Source organism: Cuculus canorus, chromosome 2 (assembly GCF_017976375.1).
Source record: "Cuculus canorus isolate bCucCan1 chromosome 2, bCucCan1.pri, whole genome shotgun sequence".
In the NCBI taxonomy this organism is placed as follows: domain Eukaryota; kingdom Metazoa; phylum Chordata; class Aves; order Cuculiformes; family Cuculidae; genus Cuculus; species Cuculus canorus.
In genome coordinates, this window is record NC_071402.1 from 130,616,442 (window position 1) to 130,639,200 (window position 22,759).

The 22,759-nt window shown below is 37.0% G+C and overlaps 1 protein-coding gene across 13 annotated transcripts in view; it reads left to right on the forward strand.

Annotated features, from left to right (window-relative positions):
* The window catches only part of DGKB (diacylglycerol kinase beta), a 475,249-nt gene that overhangs the window by 142,581 nt on the left and 309,909 nt on the right, over positions 1 to 22,759 (forward strand). For 12 of the 13 annotated variants that reach the window (XM_054059507.1, XM_054059504.1, XM_054059502.1 and 9 more), the window contains one exon: positions 11,051 to 11,311. The exons of the other annotated variant lie outside the window; for it this stretch is intronic. In XM_054059507.1, coding sequence (XP_053915482.1) covers positions 11,242 to 11,311 — 70 coding nt within the window. In that variant the 5' untranslated portion in view covers positions 11,051 to 11,241. The remainder of the gene's footprint in view (positions 1 to 11,050; positions 11,312 to 22,759) is intronic. 13 annotated transcript variants of the gene reach the window in all.

The following is a 22,759-nucleotide window of genomic DNA, read 5'->3' on the forward strand; positions in this document are numbered from 1 at the left end:
TTACTTTATCACCTCCTTTGATTTCTGGCTTTTCATTAGTTACCATATCCTTATATGTAAGTCTTTTTTATGTAAGCCTTACAAATGTGGTCAGAATGGACTAAGAGTATTTTCTTTCCCTACTAGATTTATTTATTAATTTATTTATTTTAAAGAGGAAACAAAAGGAAGTGTATCTTTTGCTTTTTAAAGCTATAGTGAAAATAAATTGCACAGAACATGGTTGTTTAAGTGACAGTGTTTGATTCGGAGTATACATATAGATGACTTCTAGTTTTTTGCTTCAGTAGCAAAAGAAGGACAAACTACAGTAGAAGGTGTCTGGTGCTGTAAAAGGTGTTCTAAAGTGTAGATGGAGATTATTTTACTTGTTTGGCTCTTGGCTACAATTTCTGGACAACATCAAAACTCCCTTGGACAAAACCTTGTGGGTCCCCAGTGGAGTTGCAGAGGATGAGGAAACACAAGTGTCAACATTCAGCAAAGTCAAGGGGGATTGTTTCAAATTTCAAGCTACAGTCTTGTAACCCAAGTTGTTTTGTATTCAACAACTGATTATATAAGGCAAATTGCTCACTGTAGTATCATAGTAACTTCACATTTGTTTATCCTGTGTCTCTTTTTGGGTAATTTTGATCATGTTTTATTACTGTATTCTAGGCAGGTTGTTACAAGTTTTTTAGTAGCAGAGGCAAAGAGAACTGAAAGGTGGCAAAATCAGACTTCTGTTTTCATAGGCTGGTGAGGACAGGTGGTGCTATTGCCCTCACCATATCAGGAGGGGCACAGTGTCACTAGCAGTTCCCTCCTGAAAGTATATTCATCAGTCTATAGAGCAAAGCAAGCAAATCCAAAACCAAATCCTGCAGGTTATGTGCATGTGGTTTAGACCTGCAATAGGATACCAACTACTCTTTTCTCTCAAACTCTGCAATCACATAAGCATGTTCATCTCCGAGTAATTGATCTTAACCTATACTTCGCTTGAAGTTTCCTGCATGTGTTCTCAGACTTGAGGAAGGTTTCTGTGTCTGAAAGCTTCACGTGTAAGAAAATATTACGTGACTTTCTGCCAGTCTCTCATTTCTTCTGTCTTTAGGTAATCATAATTAAATAAGAGTAATGTTAGTGCCAAGAACTGCTGTGTAAAAACATAAGCTAAATCTGAGGAGAACTAATTGCAGCATTTAAAGATAGAAAATAATTAGGTAGAACTCCAGGGAAAAACATACTAGAAAAATATAGCAGAAATCCAAAGCCTTTCTCCAGAGACAAAATATTTTTAAAATGCAAGCATACTATAAGCTAGCTCAGCCAAAATTCCCAAGGGAAAGAGGAGACAGGATCAACTTTTTTTTTTTTTTTTTCTTTTTCCTACTTCCCTTTTTCAGATGGGAAAAACATAGGGAAACGCAAATAAAGAAAACTAAGATTTCATATTGAAAACTGAACACCATGGAAAAAGACCACAAACTTGAGTTGCATAAAAGTGCAATCGTATACCAATTTTTAGTTGCTTAAAAAGTCTGTGGAGATATTGACATTTCATAGCTACAAAGCGTTCTGGAGACAGTTTAATGTGTTTAACGTGGTGGCATTTAGGACTGAGTCTTTGGATGAAAGGCTGACCATTTACGATAGCTACTCTTTGGTTCCTGGAGGATAGACATTTCATGGTCATAATTTTGTATTTCTCTGAAATAATCGGTGCAGTTAACCATGGGGAGGTGGCAGTATCCCATCAGAAAGAAGGGTCAGTGTGTTAAAGTAGTGTCTTTACTGCTGTAAGTCTACCTGTGTGGGACGGGCAGACAGACAAAGAAACAGATGAAGGCCCTTCAGTCAGAAAATGCACTTCTATCCTTGACCCAGTCTCCTGTGTGAAGTTCCACATACGCCAGTTCTCTGTCTCAGTTTAGTCATTGGGAGTCTATAGCCTGTAGAAAAATGGATAAGAATATAAGATAAGAAAAGAGACTTGAGGTTCGTTTATCCTGTTGAAAGAGATAAGGCCAAGCTGCCTTGATGTAGTAGTTTCAGTTATGGAGAGCTGTGCAGATGTGGCAACATGGACTTCAGCATTGCTTGAGCTTTCATGCAGGAGGTTGGGCAGAGATATAGAGCCTGCCCCGGTGCTTGTGGTGCTGAGTTGACTTGGCCATTCACTTCTGGCTTTGCTTCAGTAAAACTGCCTTGCATGCACCTTGGTTGTACATCCACACCTCTTGTGACAGTGTGGATGTGCTGTCAGACCAAGTGCTAGGAACACCAGTGGCAATGCTAACAGAGCCGTCACAAACTTAGATGTTATCATCTCCTTGGAGAAGAATTTGAACAAGTCAGGAAGTGTGAGTGATCAGGGAACGGTAGTTTGAACTACTTCTGCCATCATGTAGTTCCCTTTGGCTGCAAACGTGCGTTCTTGTGGGCACAAACCCATACCATTCTATGATATCCCTTTTGGTAGCTCACTGTTTCTGAACTGTTTTATAGTAATACTGATGAATAAATATTAAACCATTTGTAGTTGTCTAGAAGGGTCCACACTATCCCAGTGGACAGTGACATAGTGCCGGCTATTCATATCTTAGGACTGCAATAATTTAATCAACTTCTGCATGTAGGTCCCTCCCTGGAGGGATTAAAAATCCAGCTAGTAAAAAGCAACACAGCACAACCTTCTGCTATAGAATCTACCACCTTGCCTGCTAACCTGATCTCTATTCTCTGTACAGATTTCCTGTCGAAGATTAAATCAAGTTCGTATTTTAACAAATTATTTAAAGGAACTCAAGTGCCCTGTTCCAGTTTATTTTAAAAGTGCATGAATCTTTGGAATGAGGGCAGCAGTTAACAAATCTATTCCTCGAGTGCACTGGAATGTTTTTGTCACGAGACTAAAGCACATCTCTTCAAAGGCTTATTTCCAATCATGAAGTAGGAATTTCTGCCCCAGGAAATTAAGGATCATCAGGAGTCTTCCCTGGTTATAAATTACGCTTTTCAGCTTTGCCTTTCTCTAATGTAATCACCCCTACAGCACCTAAATATGGAGAGATTAATTAAACCCAGCAATTAAACAAAAAAAAAAAAAAAGCGCCTGTAGGTTATTACCAACAAAAGTTAATTGTTATGCAGAATTTACAGTTCATCCCATGAGAGGGAATAGAAAGAATAGAGGAAGAACTTATGGCAGATAATAGTCAATAAGGTTAACTCTGCTGGTATGGGCTTGGATACTTGTGGTGCCAGTTGTGGGGAGGTCTGTGTAGAATTCACACCGAGAGTTGTACTTCAAGAGCTGTTTTTTGGGGGAAGGTGGCAGATGCACACTTTGGAAGGAAGAGGTTGCACTTAAGATGTTTATACTGTGTTATTTTAGGTTTGGAGGAGTTTTTGGAGGACATGGTAGTGGTTGACATGGAAAGAACTGTGTTTATTCTCTCTAAAGAGTGATTTATCCATTGGACAGCCAAATATGCTGTATTACAGAGAACTTCCTACAGATTACATAGTTATACCTGTTAAATCTTGTGCTTTCTCTCCCAGATTGCTTTGTTCCATTTATTAAAGAACACCAGTCATAAGCCTCAGCTATCAGCCTTCTTGTAAGGCTTTTGATATTCAAATACTATATATTTGAAATTCACCAATTTCATAATACTAAAAACTGTCTAGAATTTTTTCTGTCTAAATAGTTTATTGTCTGGGGTTTTTGTGTGAGGTAAATTTCAGGGTTTTTGGCTTATTTTCTCTCCTGGTATCAGTATATTTGTAACAATTTACCTATGCAATCAGAATATTATACAGGGTGATCATTTATTCATAATAGAAATGGTACCAAATCTTATGGCCCTATGAACACATTTTCTAGATTAGTCATTGATGTGAAATGATAAGAAGGATGACTAACTCCTCAAACTTCCATTTCAATTCTTGACTTTTTATTTAAAATCTGTTTTCCCAGAATTGTTATTGAGAATTTTTTAGCATTGGGAACAGTTCCATGACTCTCACTTGAGAAGATTTTTGAATTATATGCTGCTTCTCCCGTAAGTGTAGAATAAGTTCTGATCTGAAAAGATGTCAGCTTATTTTTGGTTTATTCAGTTATATTATTTAAAGCAAGGAGAAAACCTTTATAAATCTGTGATGCATCAGCACATATACCTTGTGGTATTTCCTTGTCCTAGATTCTCCTTGTGTTAAATTTATTTCAATATCTCTTTTAAGTGAAGAAAACACTGAGAAACTTGAATGTAATTCTTATGATTTGTAGGTAATTTGTGTAGCAACTTGGAAACAGCAAGCCTAGGAGCTGGAAAAAATTTAGATCTATCTGAAGTTGTTTTTAAAGTAACATTAGGTGAAGTTAAGCTTAATAGAGCAAAGTAAAAATATAATTTAAAATGTATGCCTGTGTTTTAAATGTAAGTAACTACATTCATGTTGCTGTCTTGCATTCTGCTAATTTTTTTATCAGTGTTTACTTTTTGTTGATAATATTTCTCACTATCACATGCTATCATAATTGTAAAATGTTTTCTCAAAGATTAAGTATGCTGCTTATCCTATCACAATAGCTTTTGTGCTGCATGTATTCCCAGTGTTTACTGATATATCACATATAAAAAATACGAGGAATTGAATTTGAATAATTGCTTCTCAGAGGAATACAGTCCATATCTTTGCATTAAAATTTAAATGGATGTGTTTACATGTCCTAGACTAGTACACCTGGGGGTAAAGTAGTCAGGAAAACATGCATGCTATTGAATTGTGTTGAAGTAATTTCTTTAACAGGAGAGATTTTACATCTTGGTAAGCAAATTTTCACTGTTTTCAGTGTGTCAATGTTTAGAGTTTATATTTCAGAATTACATTAATTTACATCAGTAAGCATCCTTTGCTAAGTTGATAAAGATTGTGTACTACTAAAATGGCTATGTGTGCTAATCACTGCAAAAAACCAAGAGGATGTTGTTATGTAAAATATGCAATTTATGTAGGAAAAAGCTGTAGTGGTTTTGTTATGAGGGCTTTTTTTTTTTCATGCATGCCATTAATTCAGCAGCAATTATAAATAATCATAATACTTTTGTAGTTGAGAGTAAAGAAATCAGGATGGTGATTTGTGAATGCTGTTGATGGGGTCTGTGTCCCCTCTTTCCCCCCAGCTCTTCAGAATAAACTTTCAATTATGAAAATTTGGACTATTTCAGACATTAGAGACATTGTTTTTTGTGAATTGTAAAATGGATTGCAGGAGTACCTACACAAATCGTGTTGTGTATCTGTAAGTAATGCGTGCATTTCCAAGAAATTAGACATTGTTAGGTTTGGTTTTTTTCTTGTTCAGCTGTTTTGACAATAACAGCCTTCATAGAGAGAATATCCTTAAGGTTCAATAGCAAGTGTGGGTCGTCAGTGCCCAGGAGATATGTACTTTGATCCTAACAGCTTAATTAAGAAAGAATAAATAGTGCAATAGTGCATCGTTTCCCTTATGTATAAGTTGTACATAAATCTTATATGTTCTCTTGCGATGTGTAAAAAAACACAATGAAGGCTGAGTTGTTCAACAAGGGTTGATTAAATGTGTACTTTTCCATTGTTTGCTAAACCCACAAATGATACAGTTTTCAGAGGAAAGATGCTTTGGCCTTTTCATTAAAAGAACCTACCTGCTCTCTGAACTGATTGCAGGAGTTAATAGAGAAAACTATTTCAGGTACATGTGTCAGCATGTGGTATCTAACATGTAAAAATTCTCCTTTGGAAAATCCACATTGAAATCACAGCTTCCAGCTAACTGTGGTGAAGGTGTAGAACTGAAATTAAGGAAATATCAAGTACATTCTGTACAGAAAATTTCTTGAAAAGTGTAATTGCTTCAGCCTCCATAGCAATTAAGGTATAAAATATTCTGTGATATTTATTCCTGTTGTTCAGGCAAAAATCATTAATCAGTCATGTTGTGGAGAATTGTAGTTTCCCTATAACGAAACTTGTTTCCTTAGGGTTCGTGTTTTTTCTTTCCCGTTCTTTTTTTTTTTTATTATTTTTCTTTTTTAATTCTTCTTTCCCAATAAAAACATAAGCATACTAAACTGAAGGGAAATGGAAGAAAAGACATGAAAGCCTCAGTCTTGTATTGCATGGAAAATGCTTACTTAAGATCTGTCATTTGTCACTTGCACCTCTTCTTGCCATCAGCCTTACCCTGTGCCCCTTCTATGGAGTAACTGCCAATTAATAATGAAATTGTATGCAAGGAGCGTGTCCAGAGACGAGCAACGAAGCTGGTGAAGGGGCTGGAGAACGAGTCTTACGAGGAGTGGCTGAGAGAGATGGGGTTGTTTAGCCTGGAGAAGAGAAGGCTGAGGGGAGACCTTACTGCTCTCTACAATTACCTGAAAGGAAGCTGTAGAGAGGAGGGAGCTGGCCTCTTCTCCCAAGTGACAGGGGACAGGACAAGGGGGAATGGCCTCAAGCTTCCCTGGCCTCAAGTGCCAGGGAAGGTTCAGGCTGGACATAAGGAAAAAATTTTTCATAGAAAGGGTCAGCGGGCACTGGCAGAGGCTGCCCAGGGAGGGGGTTGAGTCTCCATCCCTGGAGGTGTTTAAAAGATGGGTAGACAAGGTGCTCAGGGACATGGTTTAGTGGCAGATAGGAATGGTTGGACTCGATGATCCAAGAAGTCTTTTCCAACCTGGTGATTCTATGATTCTATGTACATTATGGAAGGAGTGGTAGAAAGGAAAAAAATAGCTAATTCCAAAAAGCCAGTTTCAAGGCTGTTTTGGGTTTCCCTGTTATGGTGAAAAGCCCCTTAAGGTATGCCTTAAGAAGAGTTTCATACTATTGGTTGTGGCAGTGAAAATAGACCCCCCAAAAGAAGCCCTTTTGCCTTCCAGGAGGAAGCACAGGCAGTTGCATTGGTTGAGGAGCTGGACGTGTTTGCACAGGGGACAGTCCTCTGAACTCAAAAGTAAGAAGCTGAACCCAGTATTGCTCATTGGTTTCTGTAGGACTGGAGGTAATTCCCACTGCCCCACTCCCATACTTTCTGAAAACTCTTTCCTTGGCTTGAGGACTTTACAAAGTGTAATGAGATGATTTGAATGTTGAGGTTGGTGTATAGGGGCTGTGCCTTTACATTTGTTTTTTCTCCTCCATTGTGGATTACTTTCTCTTCTCTCGTCAGCTGCATTTCAGCAGAGCTGCTGAGGAGTTCAGTAGCTTGGAGAATTCCTGGAAATCTAAGTTTGCTAGGATTGTTGACTGAATGCTGAGTAATTTGATTTGTAGCGTTTTTAACAAAACTTTGCTTCCTAGTTTGGGTATGTGGCCTGGTAGGAATCCTGGTTAGAAAACTTAATAAACTCTCAAATCCAGAAATAGAAACACATCATAAATGGGACTGGAATTCTAAGACTTATTGTTTTCAGTGGATAGAGGAGGAAGAATTTTTTTTTCTAATTTTTGTGATAAAATGAGTTGTTTATTAATGCAGTGTTTCTAATTTCTCTTTATTTGTAATACCTGCTTTGTGTCTGATTGAGAGGGTGATGGATCTTGCCCGACCAGATACTAACAAAATGTGTGCACAGATCTGAGTTAACTGGAATAGGTCAAACTCTAGAGGATTGGTGGAGGAGTTCCCTATCTGACATATATTTTAACTGTATCCTGTAGTTCTTCAAAGTTTGTGTTCTTCAAAGTAATTTACATCTGAATGGAGAGGTCATATGACTGTATCTGTTTAGTGCTACTGATCTTTATTCTGCTTGCCAGCAAGCACATTTAATTAACGTTGTAGTTTGTTTTGTTTATTTTGTTTTTTTTCCTGTGTGATAGTATTATCTCTGTTACTCCTTTCCTCTTTGTGTACTTACATATAGGTTTCTCACTGTGTGACCTTCCTGAGAAGGTTTGAGAAAAAGATCACTAAAATGAAGTTCAGAAGAATGGATTTAAATTAAACACTACTGAAAAAGATAATGTAAATTAATGTTTGCTTTTACAGAAATGAAGACACTGTGTAAGATACAGGTGATCTTAAAATGTTTACCTTAACAAATGGCACCCACCATACAGCACAAATATGCATTGATGACTTGTCGTCAGTATCTGTATAAGATGCTTGATTTCTTTTTAGCTACATTATTATCTATATAAAAAGGGGAAATGACAAAAAGTTTAACTGAAAGCTGAATGATGCAGGGAGCAGGGAACTTTCCTTTTCAAGCCTCCCTTGCAGCAGAACTTAATAGGAAGCTAAAAAAGGAAGCCTCTATAAGGTTCCTTTTGCTGAGACTTTCTCCATTAAATTTCTGCATATTCTTGCATTGTGCACGCTGGTGTACATGACCAAGTCATCCTCGGAGGTCTGCCTCTACTTCCCCATTACTGTTCCAAGATTAAACCTGCCATATTAGTTCTACTAGATCCCCCCACAGTCTTCTTCTTCAAAGGAAGGAATTTGGGTTTGGAGAGTTTTCCAAGATAATAATGTGGCCTTAAACTCTGTTATATCTTCCATAATAACTCTGCTGGCTTGCACACAGGCTTCATCTTCTTTCCTGTGAACTGCATACCCATACTAAATTTTACCGTTGCTCCCATCTCATTCAGGTCATGTACCTTTTCTTGCAGCTACTATTCCTAGGCAGTAGAGCCTGCGTGTCTGGTGAAGGGCAAAGGATAGGTGAAGTGGCAATGTAGATCTGAAGATAGAGAAGGAGAAGTTGGTGGGAAAACATTTGTTTTCACTGCTCAGATACTGTGTGTACACTAAAATCTATAGACAGTGGTCAGCTAAAGGTATTTCACTTGATAGATTGGTCAGTTTAGAGCACACAGCAGTTATTATCTTGCTAGCAATAGCAATTCTAATGCTAGGCTGGTTGTCAGAAATGTTCATATTAAATAACAGAAATAATGTCTGACTGTACAGCATTCAGCAATGTAAGCTTTTACAGGTAACAAAGCTGATGTAGTTAAGCATGCAAAAAGTAATACTGGATGAAATTGTGGTACAAAATTTTGTTTCTATTAAATCAGTTATGCAAATATAAAGACATTTTCAGTAAAATCTAATCAGTCGTCAAGAATATGAGAAAAATGCATCTATTTGGTAAAATAAAACTCTCTTCAATACAATCTAATCAACCGTCAGAGATGAAACATCTCTAATTTGATTAGAATGTCCCTGTTGACCATAGTTATTTTCTTTCATCATAAATAAGAGGACTGAGGTTCTTGGAACAGTATGATAGCTTTTCTTACTGAGTATCACTTTTAGCTTTTGTAGTTACCGCCTCTTTTCTGGCACTGATTTACTGATGTTGTAGGTTGATGTGCCTTGCACTTAAGCAATATTATCCACATTAATATTGCTTTTTCCAACTCAGTGTCCATGCTCCTGTTAATTTTTGTTATTTGTTCAATCAGCATTTCTAGATCTTAGAATCATTAAGGATGGGAAAGTCCTCTAAGATCAACACGGTCAACCATCAGCGCAACAGTACCACGCCTCTTCTAATTTATGTTTTATTCTAACTTGAGGAGATGAAGATCATAGGAATCTATTCTGGTTCAAATTTTGAAGAGAAGGCAGTTGCCGAGTAGACTGTTATTGTATTTAAATAGCTTTAAGTGCTGATAATATAGGTATAGATACTCAGATCATTCACTGAGAAGGGCCTGAGAGCAATTAAACCTTGCTCTGGGACTAGGATTTCTTTCTCCCTGAATTTCTTTCTTTCTCCCTGAATTTCTTTTTCTTTCTCTCTCAATTTCTTTTTCTTTCTCTCTCAATTTCTTTCTTTCTCCCTCAATTTCTTTCTCCAGGAATGATACTCCTCATTGAGTTAAAGTATCTTTTTTCATATGTGTCTGTTCCTAGCTTTTCTATTTCTTTCTTTTATTTCCTCCCCCTATGTGGCATTTTGCTCCTTTTCTCTCCTCTCCTGTCTGCCAATATCTTTCTCCTTAGCTCTCGTTCCATTACTGTGTCAGTCCCTTGTGGTCTCATTTTTTTCCTTTGCTCTTTTTCTAGTCTGACCCTTGTAAATGACACATCGCTAGGCATCTAAAGAGATTCCACTTATGGTCTAAAATTAGCTTTCTAGTCTAAACTTGTCATCTAGGCAACCTCTGTAATCAATAATGAAAGATAAATACCGTAGGAAGGCAATTCATCACATTTTAAGATTGTGTTGCAACTGGAGGGATTAATTGCTGTCTGGGCCACCTGTCTCTCTCCACTGATTAAAGAGAGAGCCTTAGATGACAGTCTTGGATGATGTACCTGATGTTCAAATGGCTAAAATTTGATGAAAAGTATCCTACCTGTTGTGCAAGGAATAATGTGTTTCTTTTCTAAGGTCTGTCCTATGGAGGTAAAACCAGCATAAAATAGAAATGATATGGCACTCACAATTTGATCTTTTTTTTTTTCCTGAACTTGTTTGCACTGGTGCTAACAGTTATATTTGATTTTCCATAGTGACTTCAGCAATGTTGTGACATTCTAGAAGTCAAACTCCTACTATTTTGTTAGAATAGTTAATATTTATATAGCTCTCATGAACTTTTCACCAAACTGCAGAATCCATTTCATGTTTGACATGGGGAGTTAGACACTTCAGAACATTTCTGACAAAGTCATACAGCGCTGTACAACAATGTAATTGGATACAAACCCATTTACCTGAATCTCATTTTAAAATCATAGGGAACCAAGTGTACTGATAGATGGTATTTACTTTTGCCGTGGTTGTTACTAAAACAGAAACATCCCCAAACAAGTAACCAGATGTAGTTTGGTCCTAAACAATCTCTGAATTTTCATTATCAGTGCTGCACATAAGCGTTTAGAATTAAAAAAATAAAATTTGGAAATACACATAAAACTATTTATGGACAAATATTGTATGGAGAGATTTTTGAGCAAAACTGCATATAAGAAAATATTTGTCAGTTACAATTATTGCAATAATAAGACTGATATTTATGCTTCTAATGGTTGATCTTCTTTTAACAGTGCTGTAACTCACCATTGAACCAACATACTGGGAGCAGTTCATAGCATCAAAATCTTCTTCCACATTGACTGATGCCATCTCTCTAGTCTCCAAGCACTGTGAACTGAAGCTACAAACCTTTATGGAGTTTATATCACCTGGATCAGAGGAAATGTCTTTCTGATATTTAACAAAGACCCATACTGCCAGTATGACGAGCCAGGAGAAGTGGGTTAACCTTAGTCCGGGAGAGTTCTCTCAGCTTCAGAAATACGCAGAATGTAAGTATTTCTTAAAATACGTGATTTTACACCTTATTAAAAATAATTGGCACTGTTATGTGGAATATAACATTACTATATTATTGATGTTATTTGATGTCAAATAAGAGTTTAAGTTACATTTTTTTGGTTTTTTTTTAATCCAGAAGATTTGTTCCTGTGTGTGCATGGGAGAATCAGTCAGGTTCTAATTTTTGTTTTGAAGTAGACAATTGTTATCCAGTATAGTACTATGTAGATTGATTATGGGTTGTATGACTATGGGGTTTTGTCTTTTTTGTTTTTTTTTTTTTATGGCTTTGCCCTCTTAAATTCACCACAACAGTTTGTGAGCCACTAGATTGGCGTTAGTAATTTCAAAGACAATGTGTTTAGTCAAGGAAGAAACATGGAGATTTCAGGAGAAACAAATCTAGATGCTCAATACTAATGCTATAAACAATGTGAAGGAGTTGTTGTCCTGTGAAAGAACAGGAAATGAAACCTCTCTAAGCTGAAGATCTAGTTCTTTAGTTATTACTCAGGCAAAATTTCCTTCAAGTTGCCTAAGCAACTTAAATGGCTCAATTACATGCTTAGAGGACAGATACTGAACATGAGAAGTTAAATTCAGGAAGGCATTTATAAACGTTGATACAAACTGAACTGGAAAAGTTCAAGAACGCTGGGAAAGTTTTGCTGTATCATAGGTAATGTAAATTTATATTTTTAATATTGAAGAAAGTCTTGTATGATCTATGAATGTTGTTGTTTTATTCCTAAGGGAAATTTTAGCATATAAAGTAAAATGAAGACTGGTGACTGTTTTTTTTTTTATGCCTGTGACATCACAGTAAATACTTAATTGTATTTCAGTGTAGTCATCTAACAGAATAATCATAAAATAATTATTCAAGTTCTTTTAATAGTACATTCCACTGGAATGTGATTGAGATTAATTATATTTTCATACTTTGTTCTTCTTTGCAATGTCATTAAACAAAAAAAAAAGGTCAGATAGAAATATTTACACAGTACTTTCTGGAACAGGTTAATTGAAGTCTCAATGTTTTCTATAATTGCTTTATAGTTTATTAGTAAAACATGTTTCTTCCCCATGCCCCATTCTTGTTGCAAAGGATAATCTATAGATATGAAGGAAATTTGCTCTATACATTGCTTTAGATCTTAATGACGTTACCAAGCAAGGAGCTGTTTTGTTTTGATTTAAATAGTGGAATATAAGACATTGATGCTGGTCCAGTATTTAATCAGCTCGAATCTTTTCCTTCAGAGAAGGATTTGGTCTGAGTCTGAGAAATGAAATTATCCATGCTTTTTAAGTAGTTGTTTTATTTGAAACATTAAGAAAAACATTAAATAAAGGGAAACAAGATGCAATTACACAGAGCTTAAAAAGAACACATCACAACTTTATATTGATGTTCTGTTGCTTTCAGAGACCACTGCAAAGAGAAGTGTGTTTGATATGACCTAGCTAGTCCCTTTTTAAATTACATCACCAAATGGATAGTAAATATAGTATAGCAATTTTAAAGAAAATGTATTTCTGAAAATATTTACTTCCTCCTGGGAAGGTTTTTTTTAAAATGGTTATTCATTTATTTTTTCTATAACAGAAATTGAAGACTTCTAATATAGAGAGACAAAACAGTTGCTTTTTTTTTTTCCTATCTATTCTTGTAACTTAAGCCTTCCATGGAACATTTGCCAAAATGTTTGTCACCTTTCATATGGGAAGAAAAGGCATTCAATGTATTGCTTTTCTTTCTGCTTCTTTGTTCCCCCAGCATATGCCATAGTTTAGAGTTATTGCTTTAACAGAACTGTTTGCATCAGGATAAAGTATTTGGTGAAATTGGTTAGACTTGCTTGTGTTCAGGCTCCTGTGTGTATATAAAAGAAAGATATGGTGCCTTTCAAACTTTGCCTGCTTGTCTGGAATAGAAGGCTGTTTATAGTTAAAAAATGTGAAATATGACACTTCTTTGTGTAAGTAGTTCAATTTTTGAGGCAATTAAGAAAAAATCTTTAATGTTATATAGACTTTGATATGTAATGCCAAGAGGATAAAACCCAGATATGGGCCTTATTTTCAATTTGAGTTGTCCGATTTAATTTTGCTAAATGACTGAATAGCAATATCTTTAAATGTGTGACTAAGACTTTAAAATGCAATTAAAAAAATAATTGGAACCAACGTTTTTTAATTTGATACATGTTTATCTAACATACAGAGATAGTAAATGTGACAGTAGATGCCTTTACTCATTACTCTACAGTAATTGAATGATGTGGACACTTTGAAGTTTGAGTATGTAATTGCTTTGATATTCTGTTGTCTTTGTTGAATGTTGCAAGATAGTGAACTAAAAATAGCACATTTCTCTCCAGCATGACTTGAGGTACTAGTGGGTCTCCTGCAGGAAGGAGAGATGATCTGGGTGTCAGAAGGTAACACTGTGGGGAGGTTTGTCTTTGTGGCAGTTACCCGCCAGTGAATGTTGGTGATGAGCCACCAGCCTTGTCTTGTGCTAAGGAGCATGCTTCATTGAAATACTCTGGAATACAGTAGGGAATTTATAGCTAAGTGATTTGTTTTCCATTCACCTACTGAGATATGGGAGTGTTGTTTGCTTCATAAATCTTCCCTAAATTATAACATTATTTTAGCTATGGACATTTTTAATAGATACAATTTCTTGAATTTACAAACCACAATATTTATAATCCTTTTTTTTAGTTTGAATGAGGCCTAAAGTGAATATTGGAACAAAGAGTATAGTCTCCCAGAAACTTGTCTACTTTGTCTAGAATCAATAACACAGGGCACTGGTATGCAGAGAGGCCATTGCTTATACTTATTCCTATAGTAACCAAGACCACCCTTGAGCTGGTGGAATGCTATAAGTCAAAGGGGTGAAAAAGGGTCTCACCTGCAGGGAGGGGCTGTGATAGAACAGGTGACCCCAAACTGACCAACAGAGTATTCCATTCTGATTGTGTCATACTCAATATAAACCTGAGGGATCACGAGGGTCAGTCTCTCTTCTTTGGTGGCCAACATCCATTGAGGACCTTGTCTGTCTGCCTCTGGTCCTGGATTCATGCACTCCTGAATCCAGTTGCAGAGTCTGTCTCCTTCCTGCCTCTGACCCTTCTCCATACCTGCTCTGCAGCATTTGTGGTGATGGATAGTCATCAAGGGGTGGGGGCACAGTTTCATATATTGGTATATATTTATTATTGTTAGTTTTAATTTTAGTTTCCAACCGGCAAGTCTTTTCTGCTCTTTTCCCTTTCCCTGAGGGCAAGGAAGAAGGGAACTGGGAGCCCAACTGCTTGGTTTTAGCTGCCAAATTGGGCCGGGCCAGGGCTAAACCGTGATAAAACTTGTGTATTAGCCTGGTGATCAGAAAAGATCCTCACAGAGTTCCCTTCTCAAGCTGAATACCCTCAACTTAAGCTGGCAATGGAGTGAGATAGTGTTCTACTTGTATGACACCCCCAAGCTGCTTCCCTCCACATAAGCACACACTGCCTTTCTGATCTAATAGCCTTGATTTTGGAGAAAAATTAGAAGGGGTGGTAACCCAGACTATTCGACTGCATAGCAGGCAGAGTACACTTCCAGGAAGTGAGGAATTAGGGTTTGAGTCTCTTGAGATTGAACCTCAGTTTGAACCCACACCTTCAGTCTTTCCTCTAACCAGAAAGCAAGCTTGGCCCACATCTACCTTTTTTAATGAAGGTGACTGTTGCTGCCACACTTTGCTGAAATCTGTCACATCTGCAATATGATGACTTCTTAGAATAGCAGAAGAGTGTGTCCATGCAGGTTCTAAGAGAGAGAAATTAAGTGCTGCCTCTTATCTTTGAACTGTAACAAGAGTTGCTTCTCTTGTTCATCAACAGACTTTAGTCATGAATTTTCAAACCATATTGAGATACAGACTGCACAGATAAAAAGTTTGAAGTGCTTCCAGTGTTAGATTATATGGGCAGAACTGCAAGTGACTGAGTGTGGACATTATAGGTCCAGCTGTCTGGGCCTTACAGGTCTGAATTTAGCCTAAATCCCCTTTTTAGTCACCAAAATAGATTTGTGAATCACTGTAAAACCTGTTAAACTCCTTACGTGGATTCTAGTGCTTGAATAGGGACATGTGCTTTCCCCTTTCTGACTGAAAGACACTTTGGTCTAGTTCAGCGTAGTTCCCTTTTAATTCATCTTCCTCCAGCTTGTTGATAGTGTGTCTACTCTTGCAAGTATTGCTAAACAAACAAAGCCCGCTCCTGGTTGTGTGCAAGACGTTGTCCTTGGTATAGCGTTGAGAAGTTCCTACCATGTCTTCCCTGCCTGTTTTCTTCATTGTATGCTTATAGTATGATTCTTAGCTTTATCCAAGTGTACTGTCTGGTGAACACAAGCCTTGAATGTGACACTTCTTTCCTGAATACAGGAAAGCTTTACCCAATTTCCATAAATATAACGGAAAATCAAAAGAGAATAAGTTCCCCACCACTTGTTCCTAATCACAAAATATTTCCCTCTAAGCAGCATTCAGAACTTGCGAATGTCTTCCACTATATTAATCCAAGGAATATCCATAATTTTGTTTCACTGAAATGTTTTTGAGCTACATTCCAGGCAACTTTATACTTTTTAAAGACTTTTCTTCAGCTACTCACCATGCTTATTTGATTTGGGGCTTGAAATGATTTTTTTCTTTGGAACAGTTAAAATATTACTTTAAAGAGAAGAAAAGTGTGTTTGTAGAATTCAAAGAGCATGTTACCTAATACTTGGCTCTTTGCAGTTAATATGCATATGTGTGGTTTTTTTGAAGACTAGTTACTTCCAAAGATGGTTCGTCTGTGTCTCCTTGCCAATCAAATTAAAAATCTTCTCTCTCCCCTTGTTCAGAAGAGAGAATAGGAGAAATATTTTGCATTAGAACTTTGCTTGGTTTTAAAACACCTCGGAAGAATACATGAGAAGAAAGAGAACTGAGAAAACTGAAAGACAACTGAGAAAACTGGTGTGCTCATTATGTAATAATAACAGCAACAACAGTAATGAAGCCCACACAAAATCCTGAAGATTCTAGGGAAATGCAAGCACTTGAGAGATGACAATTCATTTTTTTTTTCTCCTTTAGTTTTCATGATTATTGCTGGCTGTGGGAAAGAAAGGTGAAAAGATGCAGGGAGGGTCCCACATCAAAGCGTTACTTAAAGTGTGCAGGGTAATGTACTTACAGCATTTTTCTATCAGAGACTCTTTCTTCCAAACTATACTACCAGATCTGTATATCGTCTTGTACTACTAACAGCAACCTGAATTCAGAGGACATTAGAGAGAAGCAATACAAATAGCTTTATTGTAATTATTATTTGTATGGTAGGTTAGATTAGTTTGGGGGGGGGGGTTGTATCTTTTTTATTAAATGAAATTTTTATCTCCTTTTAAGTAAATCAAGATTTATGGCTGTTATAGTCCAAATTATATGTTAAGGGACGTTTAGAGGATCCTGCTCCAAAATCAAAAGAGAAAATACTGAAGTAATTGTAAATGGTTGAAAGAGGAATGTTTCATGATTCAGCTAGATCTTAAAAGAAAGAGGGAAGGTCTGTCCTTCCCTTAGTAGGCGAAAAGAGGCAGCGGAAAGGCTTCTGAGCTCTGGCAGCATTTGCACTCTGGGGAAATATCTTGGTTTTGTGTTGTCCTTTTGAGTTTGTCAACAAAATGTGCCCTGAGGAAAGAGACTGAAAAAGACTTTTTGCAAAACTTTTGGCAGTGACTTTTTCCCAGGCTGGTGGAGGAGAACTTGGGCAGACTGTCACTGCCTGAAGATAGAAATAGATGTTGGAGTGCTCCTGAGATGGCTGTGAGAACAGTAACAGCATTAGCAGTTATATTTTGATGTAGCATCAATATCTACCGTAAGAACTAGACAGTGTAAGAATTTTATAGGGGAACAGGAAGGTTCTGAAGATCTCTGAAGAGAAAAAGAAGGTCAGAACAAGTTTTGGTCCAAAATTAGGTTGCCACTGACTCTTGGGTGGGTTTGACTCTCTGGCCATCACAAAAAGAAAGATTTTCTTTTACAGTGGGTATAAATGACAACCTGTGGGGAAATTCATACAAATGGCAACTGGTCACCAGCAGCTATGGGGTCACTGTGTCGTCCTTCAGGGGATCCCAGGCTGTAGTGCCATGTGGAATTGTGCTAATCATAATGAGGGAGTGGGCCTTATCAAAGAATACAGATTGCTAAACCCAGCTATTTTTGGCTGTTCAGTAAGTGGAGAGGGAAAATTGCTGGTGATAACTGAGAAAAGTTTTACCTCAAGTACTGGATTTTAGGAATATGGTGGTTTTGCTGCTAATAGTAAAGAGGGAGGAAATTAAGTTCTCAAAGTTTTGTCAGGACCTGTCAGATTTGTGAAAGATGGAGTCTGCCAGCACTGCCTATATGATAACCCATGTACTTGAAGAACTTCATGGAGAAGGATAATGGGTCTAGTGAGAGATCCCCTCTTTCCATGCAAGGGCTGTTGGGAAAAGGGGCCAGATGATGATTCGTGATGTCTGGGTCCTACTTCTGAGACTGGGAGTGGGGACTAAAAAAATCTGACTGAGAGAGAATGGAGTCCTATTCAAAGTTTTGGTGGGGCAGTCTTTAGTTCTTCTGAGAGGTAATCTATGAGCTATTGTTATAGCACTGTAATTTTTTTTTTCTTAAGATCTGTGAATTTAAATTCTTGGTGCATAGGAATTTAGAGAAAATGGGATAGAAATATTATATCCAATACATTTAGTATCTAGTCAGATTTATTCTTAAAAAAAGACTGAACTCTGTCCAAATGAAGGTGGTTATATACCATCTGCACTAATGAGGATATTAGATCCAACTTTATGACTTGTGTTAGGCTGAAATCCAGAATAGAAAAGATTCAAAGTTGTGAATCTATTTGTTGTTTAACCAGTCACATTTGGGACTTGGCCTCTGAAGATTCATAAATTGTTGTTAGGGGTGGAGAGCTGAGAGCTAATATCAGGTGAAGAAGTATTAGTATATTTCTTTCTTTCCTCTCATCAGGAATTCTGTGTTAGGTCTTGACGAGAATTGAAGATAGATATGATAAATCAAATATTTGTGAAGGGAAAAAAAAGCTGATAAAGATACAATAATACAATATGGCTTAAAATGCTTAGTGTTCCTGCCATAAAAGATGCCTATCTATGACTAGCAGATGTGTTTTTACCCCAACAGAAGCCAGTCAATTCTCCAGTTAACTTGTCTAGGGTAAATAGTGTCATATTGACTCTGTCCACACCCATGAGCAAGGAGGAACCTTCACATGGCAGTCAGGTGGGATGCTCCGGCATATGCAGCGCTTGTTTTGTGCTTCCATGCCCATACTGAAGAAGGACACACAACCTGTTTAAGGTACAGTAGGCTATTTAGGGAAAGGGACAATGCAGAAGAGTGCTGACCTCCTTACTTTGACTAAAGGGTCTATCAAATTATTCAGAAGTTAATTTATTTCATGACAAAGGCAAATGCATTTGAGTCCTTGCAGTCCCTCTCAGGTTGCTATATATTCCAATTTAAAACAATCTTTGAGGAACTAATGGCTTTCCTAGAAGTTTATTTGAATTGGACACAGTAATGATGCAAAGTAAAGTCACATTCAATGTTCATGTTTTAGCTAGTTGCAGGGATCCTTCTGTCTTCTGACTGCAAGAAACTTCATATGCCTGCAAGAAGACATGTTTTAAGAGGGGAAAATAGTGGATTTATGTGCATTGATGACTATCAGGTGGCAACATTCAGACGTACTCTGCTTTTTATAAGATCAGATTCCCTATTCCTCTGCAGAATACAGTATGTTCACAGATGTATCTGACTTGTCTAGGAGTTCTGATATAAAGAGATTATAACCACCAAATGCAAGACTACTGTTGGTTCTGCATTCTCTTGACAGGAGACTGCTTGCAAGAGTCAGATATCATAGCAGAAAGAGTTAGTCCATTTAATAAAAGCAGAGAAGGCAATAAATAGACTTCTAAGTTAACTTATAACTCAAAATTTTTGAAGATGTTGGCAAATTGGTCCAGAGTAGGATCAGTTTGAAGCACCATCTGCTTATAGCTTCAGTTCCTGTCCTAAAGGGCTGCTTCTGGTTCCTGAGTGATTTGAGTGGCAGGGTCAAAAATACGATGACATAAAAATCATCTAGGGGTAAGAAAAATATTATGGAGCAAATGGTCTCAGTTGTGCTAGTGCTTGCATGCTTTATTTGTCCATTTTAGGAAACAAAGTAAAAAAAGCAACATAGTGTACCAGTTTATATCTTAAATGGAAGAAATGTTATGGGAATTGGAGAAGGAAAAAAAAAATTATGCACCTTATTAGATAGTACCAAGTTGCATTGATCCCAGAATCCAGAGAATATACTGTTAATATTACTAACCCATTATTTGAGCACAAATAGGCACTGGCCTTACTTGCTGTGTGATGAATAGGACGCTGTCCTGTCATCAAGAGCACTTGGTGGCTTCACTAGAAGATGGTAATTTATCTGCAACGATCTTGCACATCTGCTTCATCCAGGAGAATGAGGGAGAGACGTTGATTGCAACACCCGGAGAGTATTGCAATGTATACTCAGTCTCCGTGAGCAGTGAAATACAATATAAAACAGGTATTGAACTAGTTGTGCTGAGAATGGATAGTGTTTGACCCTTACTTTTAGGATAATCATGTTATTTTCTTCATTATGCTACTGTTTCCAGTGTTTCCACTGAGGACATGGTGGCTGTTTAGGTACTTGGGAAAGATTTGTTAGTCACAACTTTAGCACTGAAAATAGTAAAAGGGCTTGTGGTAATACTTGGACATACAGATAGATCCTTGGTTCTTAAATAATATAGTCAGGCTTCTGAATGCTGGGCTTCTGTTGCAATAGAAAGGAATTAAGAGCAAGTCTTTAGGAGAAAACTCAGTGACTATTCATTTCCATTTTCAAGAATATTGTTGCAACAAGCAAACCTAAAGAGCCCCTGCAAAGTTCAAAGCAGAAACTCTGTTCTTAAGTTTCTGTGGTTGTGGGATCCATGGTGTTCCGTGGCTGGCAGTGATACTGCCTGTATTAGAATCCTGAAAAGCAACGAAGTAATTTCACCTGGTTTCTGTTTCCTCGGTCAAAATAATGATTTCTTTCTAGAACTGAAGGTGCACGGATAGATACTGCCAGTCATTAACACCTGGTGTTGCAGCATCAGCTTATACCGCTGTTGAACACATATTATGGTTATTACAAATCTGACGTATGGTCATGAAATTACTGAATGCATATTTATACACTGTAAAATGTATAAACATTGATTACGCCTTTGTTACATTTCCTGTGTTTCTATGTATCTTCCATATTTCTTTTCCTTTAGTGTTTGTTTGTTTCTATGGGCATCTACATGTAAACAGTGAGAACGTTTTTGTTTCTTAAGAGTTCATCTGTTCCTACTGCTTATTCTCTGTTATAAAGGTCTTGGGGATAATTCAATTGGTTGCTCTGGAAATAAGCCCTATGTCACAAACAGAGAATTACAGTTCACCAAGCCCTGAAGAAACAAAACGAAGGGAGAATGTACTAATTGGGAAGCCATGTGACTGTGGCAGAATCTCGGCTTGCATTAAAAGCATGGATTTTTAGTCCTTGTGTTTCTTTAGGAGAGCTTGAATGTGTAACTCAAATAATGACAGTCCATGACTCATCAAACAAAATGAAAAAAATAGCTCTGAGAGAAAGGATGGATCCCTCTTTGCTTTTGTGGGTTTCAAAATGAAAAAGACAGTAGCTAATGGCAGGTCCCATCAGCCCAGCAAAGCTTCATATACGTGAAGAGAGGAGGGGAAACCTGCTCGTTCAACTCCTCCACTGAAAAAAAAAAAAATACGTTGCTATTAGCATTACTGCTTACACTGTTCTGCCTCTCTTGCATTTCTGAGGAAAGGAGAGTCAGAACTAATTTCCTTGTTGCTCTTGAGAACAGGAGATAGGTTGCTTTTGGTAGTTTAATTTGAGAATTGCAGGACTCTGAAAAAGCGTGGGGTTAAGGCTGCCTGATGGTGTCAGAAGGCCTTTCTCCCTGTGCCGTTTGCAGAGTTTGAAGGGCCCTGGTTTACATTCCTCTCTGTTGTTTTCTGCCAGTTAAAAGAAGCAAAAAATTTAAATGTGCTTATAATTATGTATGTTTTCATTGTTTTTTCAAGCACTAAAAATATATTGCTTTCTGTGTGGCTTTGGATGATTTTTAGTGGGCGTTATGGAGTGTCGCTGCATAGCTTTGTTGACTGCATTGCAAAATATAGTGGCTTTTTGAGGACACTACTGATTACTAAATTTGGTTTTAGAACTGTCAGATTTTATGTGGTTTATAATTTATAATTTTACTAAAATCAGTATGGAAGATTGAGAAAAGAACTTGTGATTTAATTTCAATATAATACTTTCTTATATAGTTTCTGAAAATATAAATTCTTGATTTGATTGTCAACATAAAAGGTTATAAATGATTTGCATTATTGAGGCACTCAATTGTAGCAGTAATGATAGTGATTAATAAAAAATTTGTTTTGAAGAATGTATTTCCGAGGATTAACTGGCCTAGTAATAGATGTTTTTATTCATGAAGGCATGCAAATAGCTTTAAAATGCTTTTTTTAACTGTTGTGCATTTGTTGTTGGTTTTGCTGTTCTTTGTTGGGTTTTGTTTTGGGTTGTTTATTTTTAGTAGAGGGTCATTTCTACTTTTAATACATTATGTTTGAAATTCACTACAGAGGTAGAACAGAGTCTAGCATCCTTACCGGTATTGGAATAGATTAATTAAAGACCCCTGGCAGTTGTTACGGACATCTTTGCTTTGGAAGAAATAGTAGGCTATATGTAGTGTAAGAGCCTATGTATTGTAGCTGTTGAAATGAATGGAAGGAAACGGTGACAATTTTAGACAGTTATGGGCAGAGGATGGGAAGACAATTTATATACTAAGTATGTATCTGAGTGATATATGGAACCAGAGGCACTTCAGTACTGGATAGGCTCTAGGAGTTTGAAAAATTATTGACATGGTACTAGAGCTGATGAAAGCAGATTGAAGAGATGGAAAGAAAAAGAATGAGTGCCAAGATAAATACATTATTCTGCTTTTGAACTAAGGTTAGAAGTACGAGTATAGGAGATTCAGAGTTCCTGGGATTAAAAAGGTGGCGGTCCTGAAGGGGAAAAAATTGTAAAAATAATTGAAAACTAATCCATGGGACGACAAAATGAAACGGTTGGCTTCAGATAAAGTTGTGGCCTACCAACTCTTAGTAGGACAAAATTCATGGATCTGTGCTATTTTTACAACTCAGAGGTAATGCCTTGAGTGAC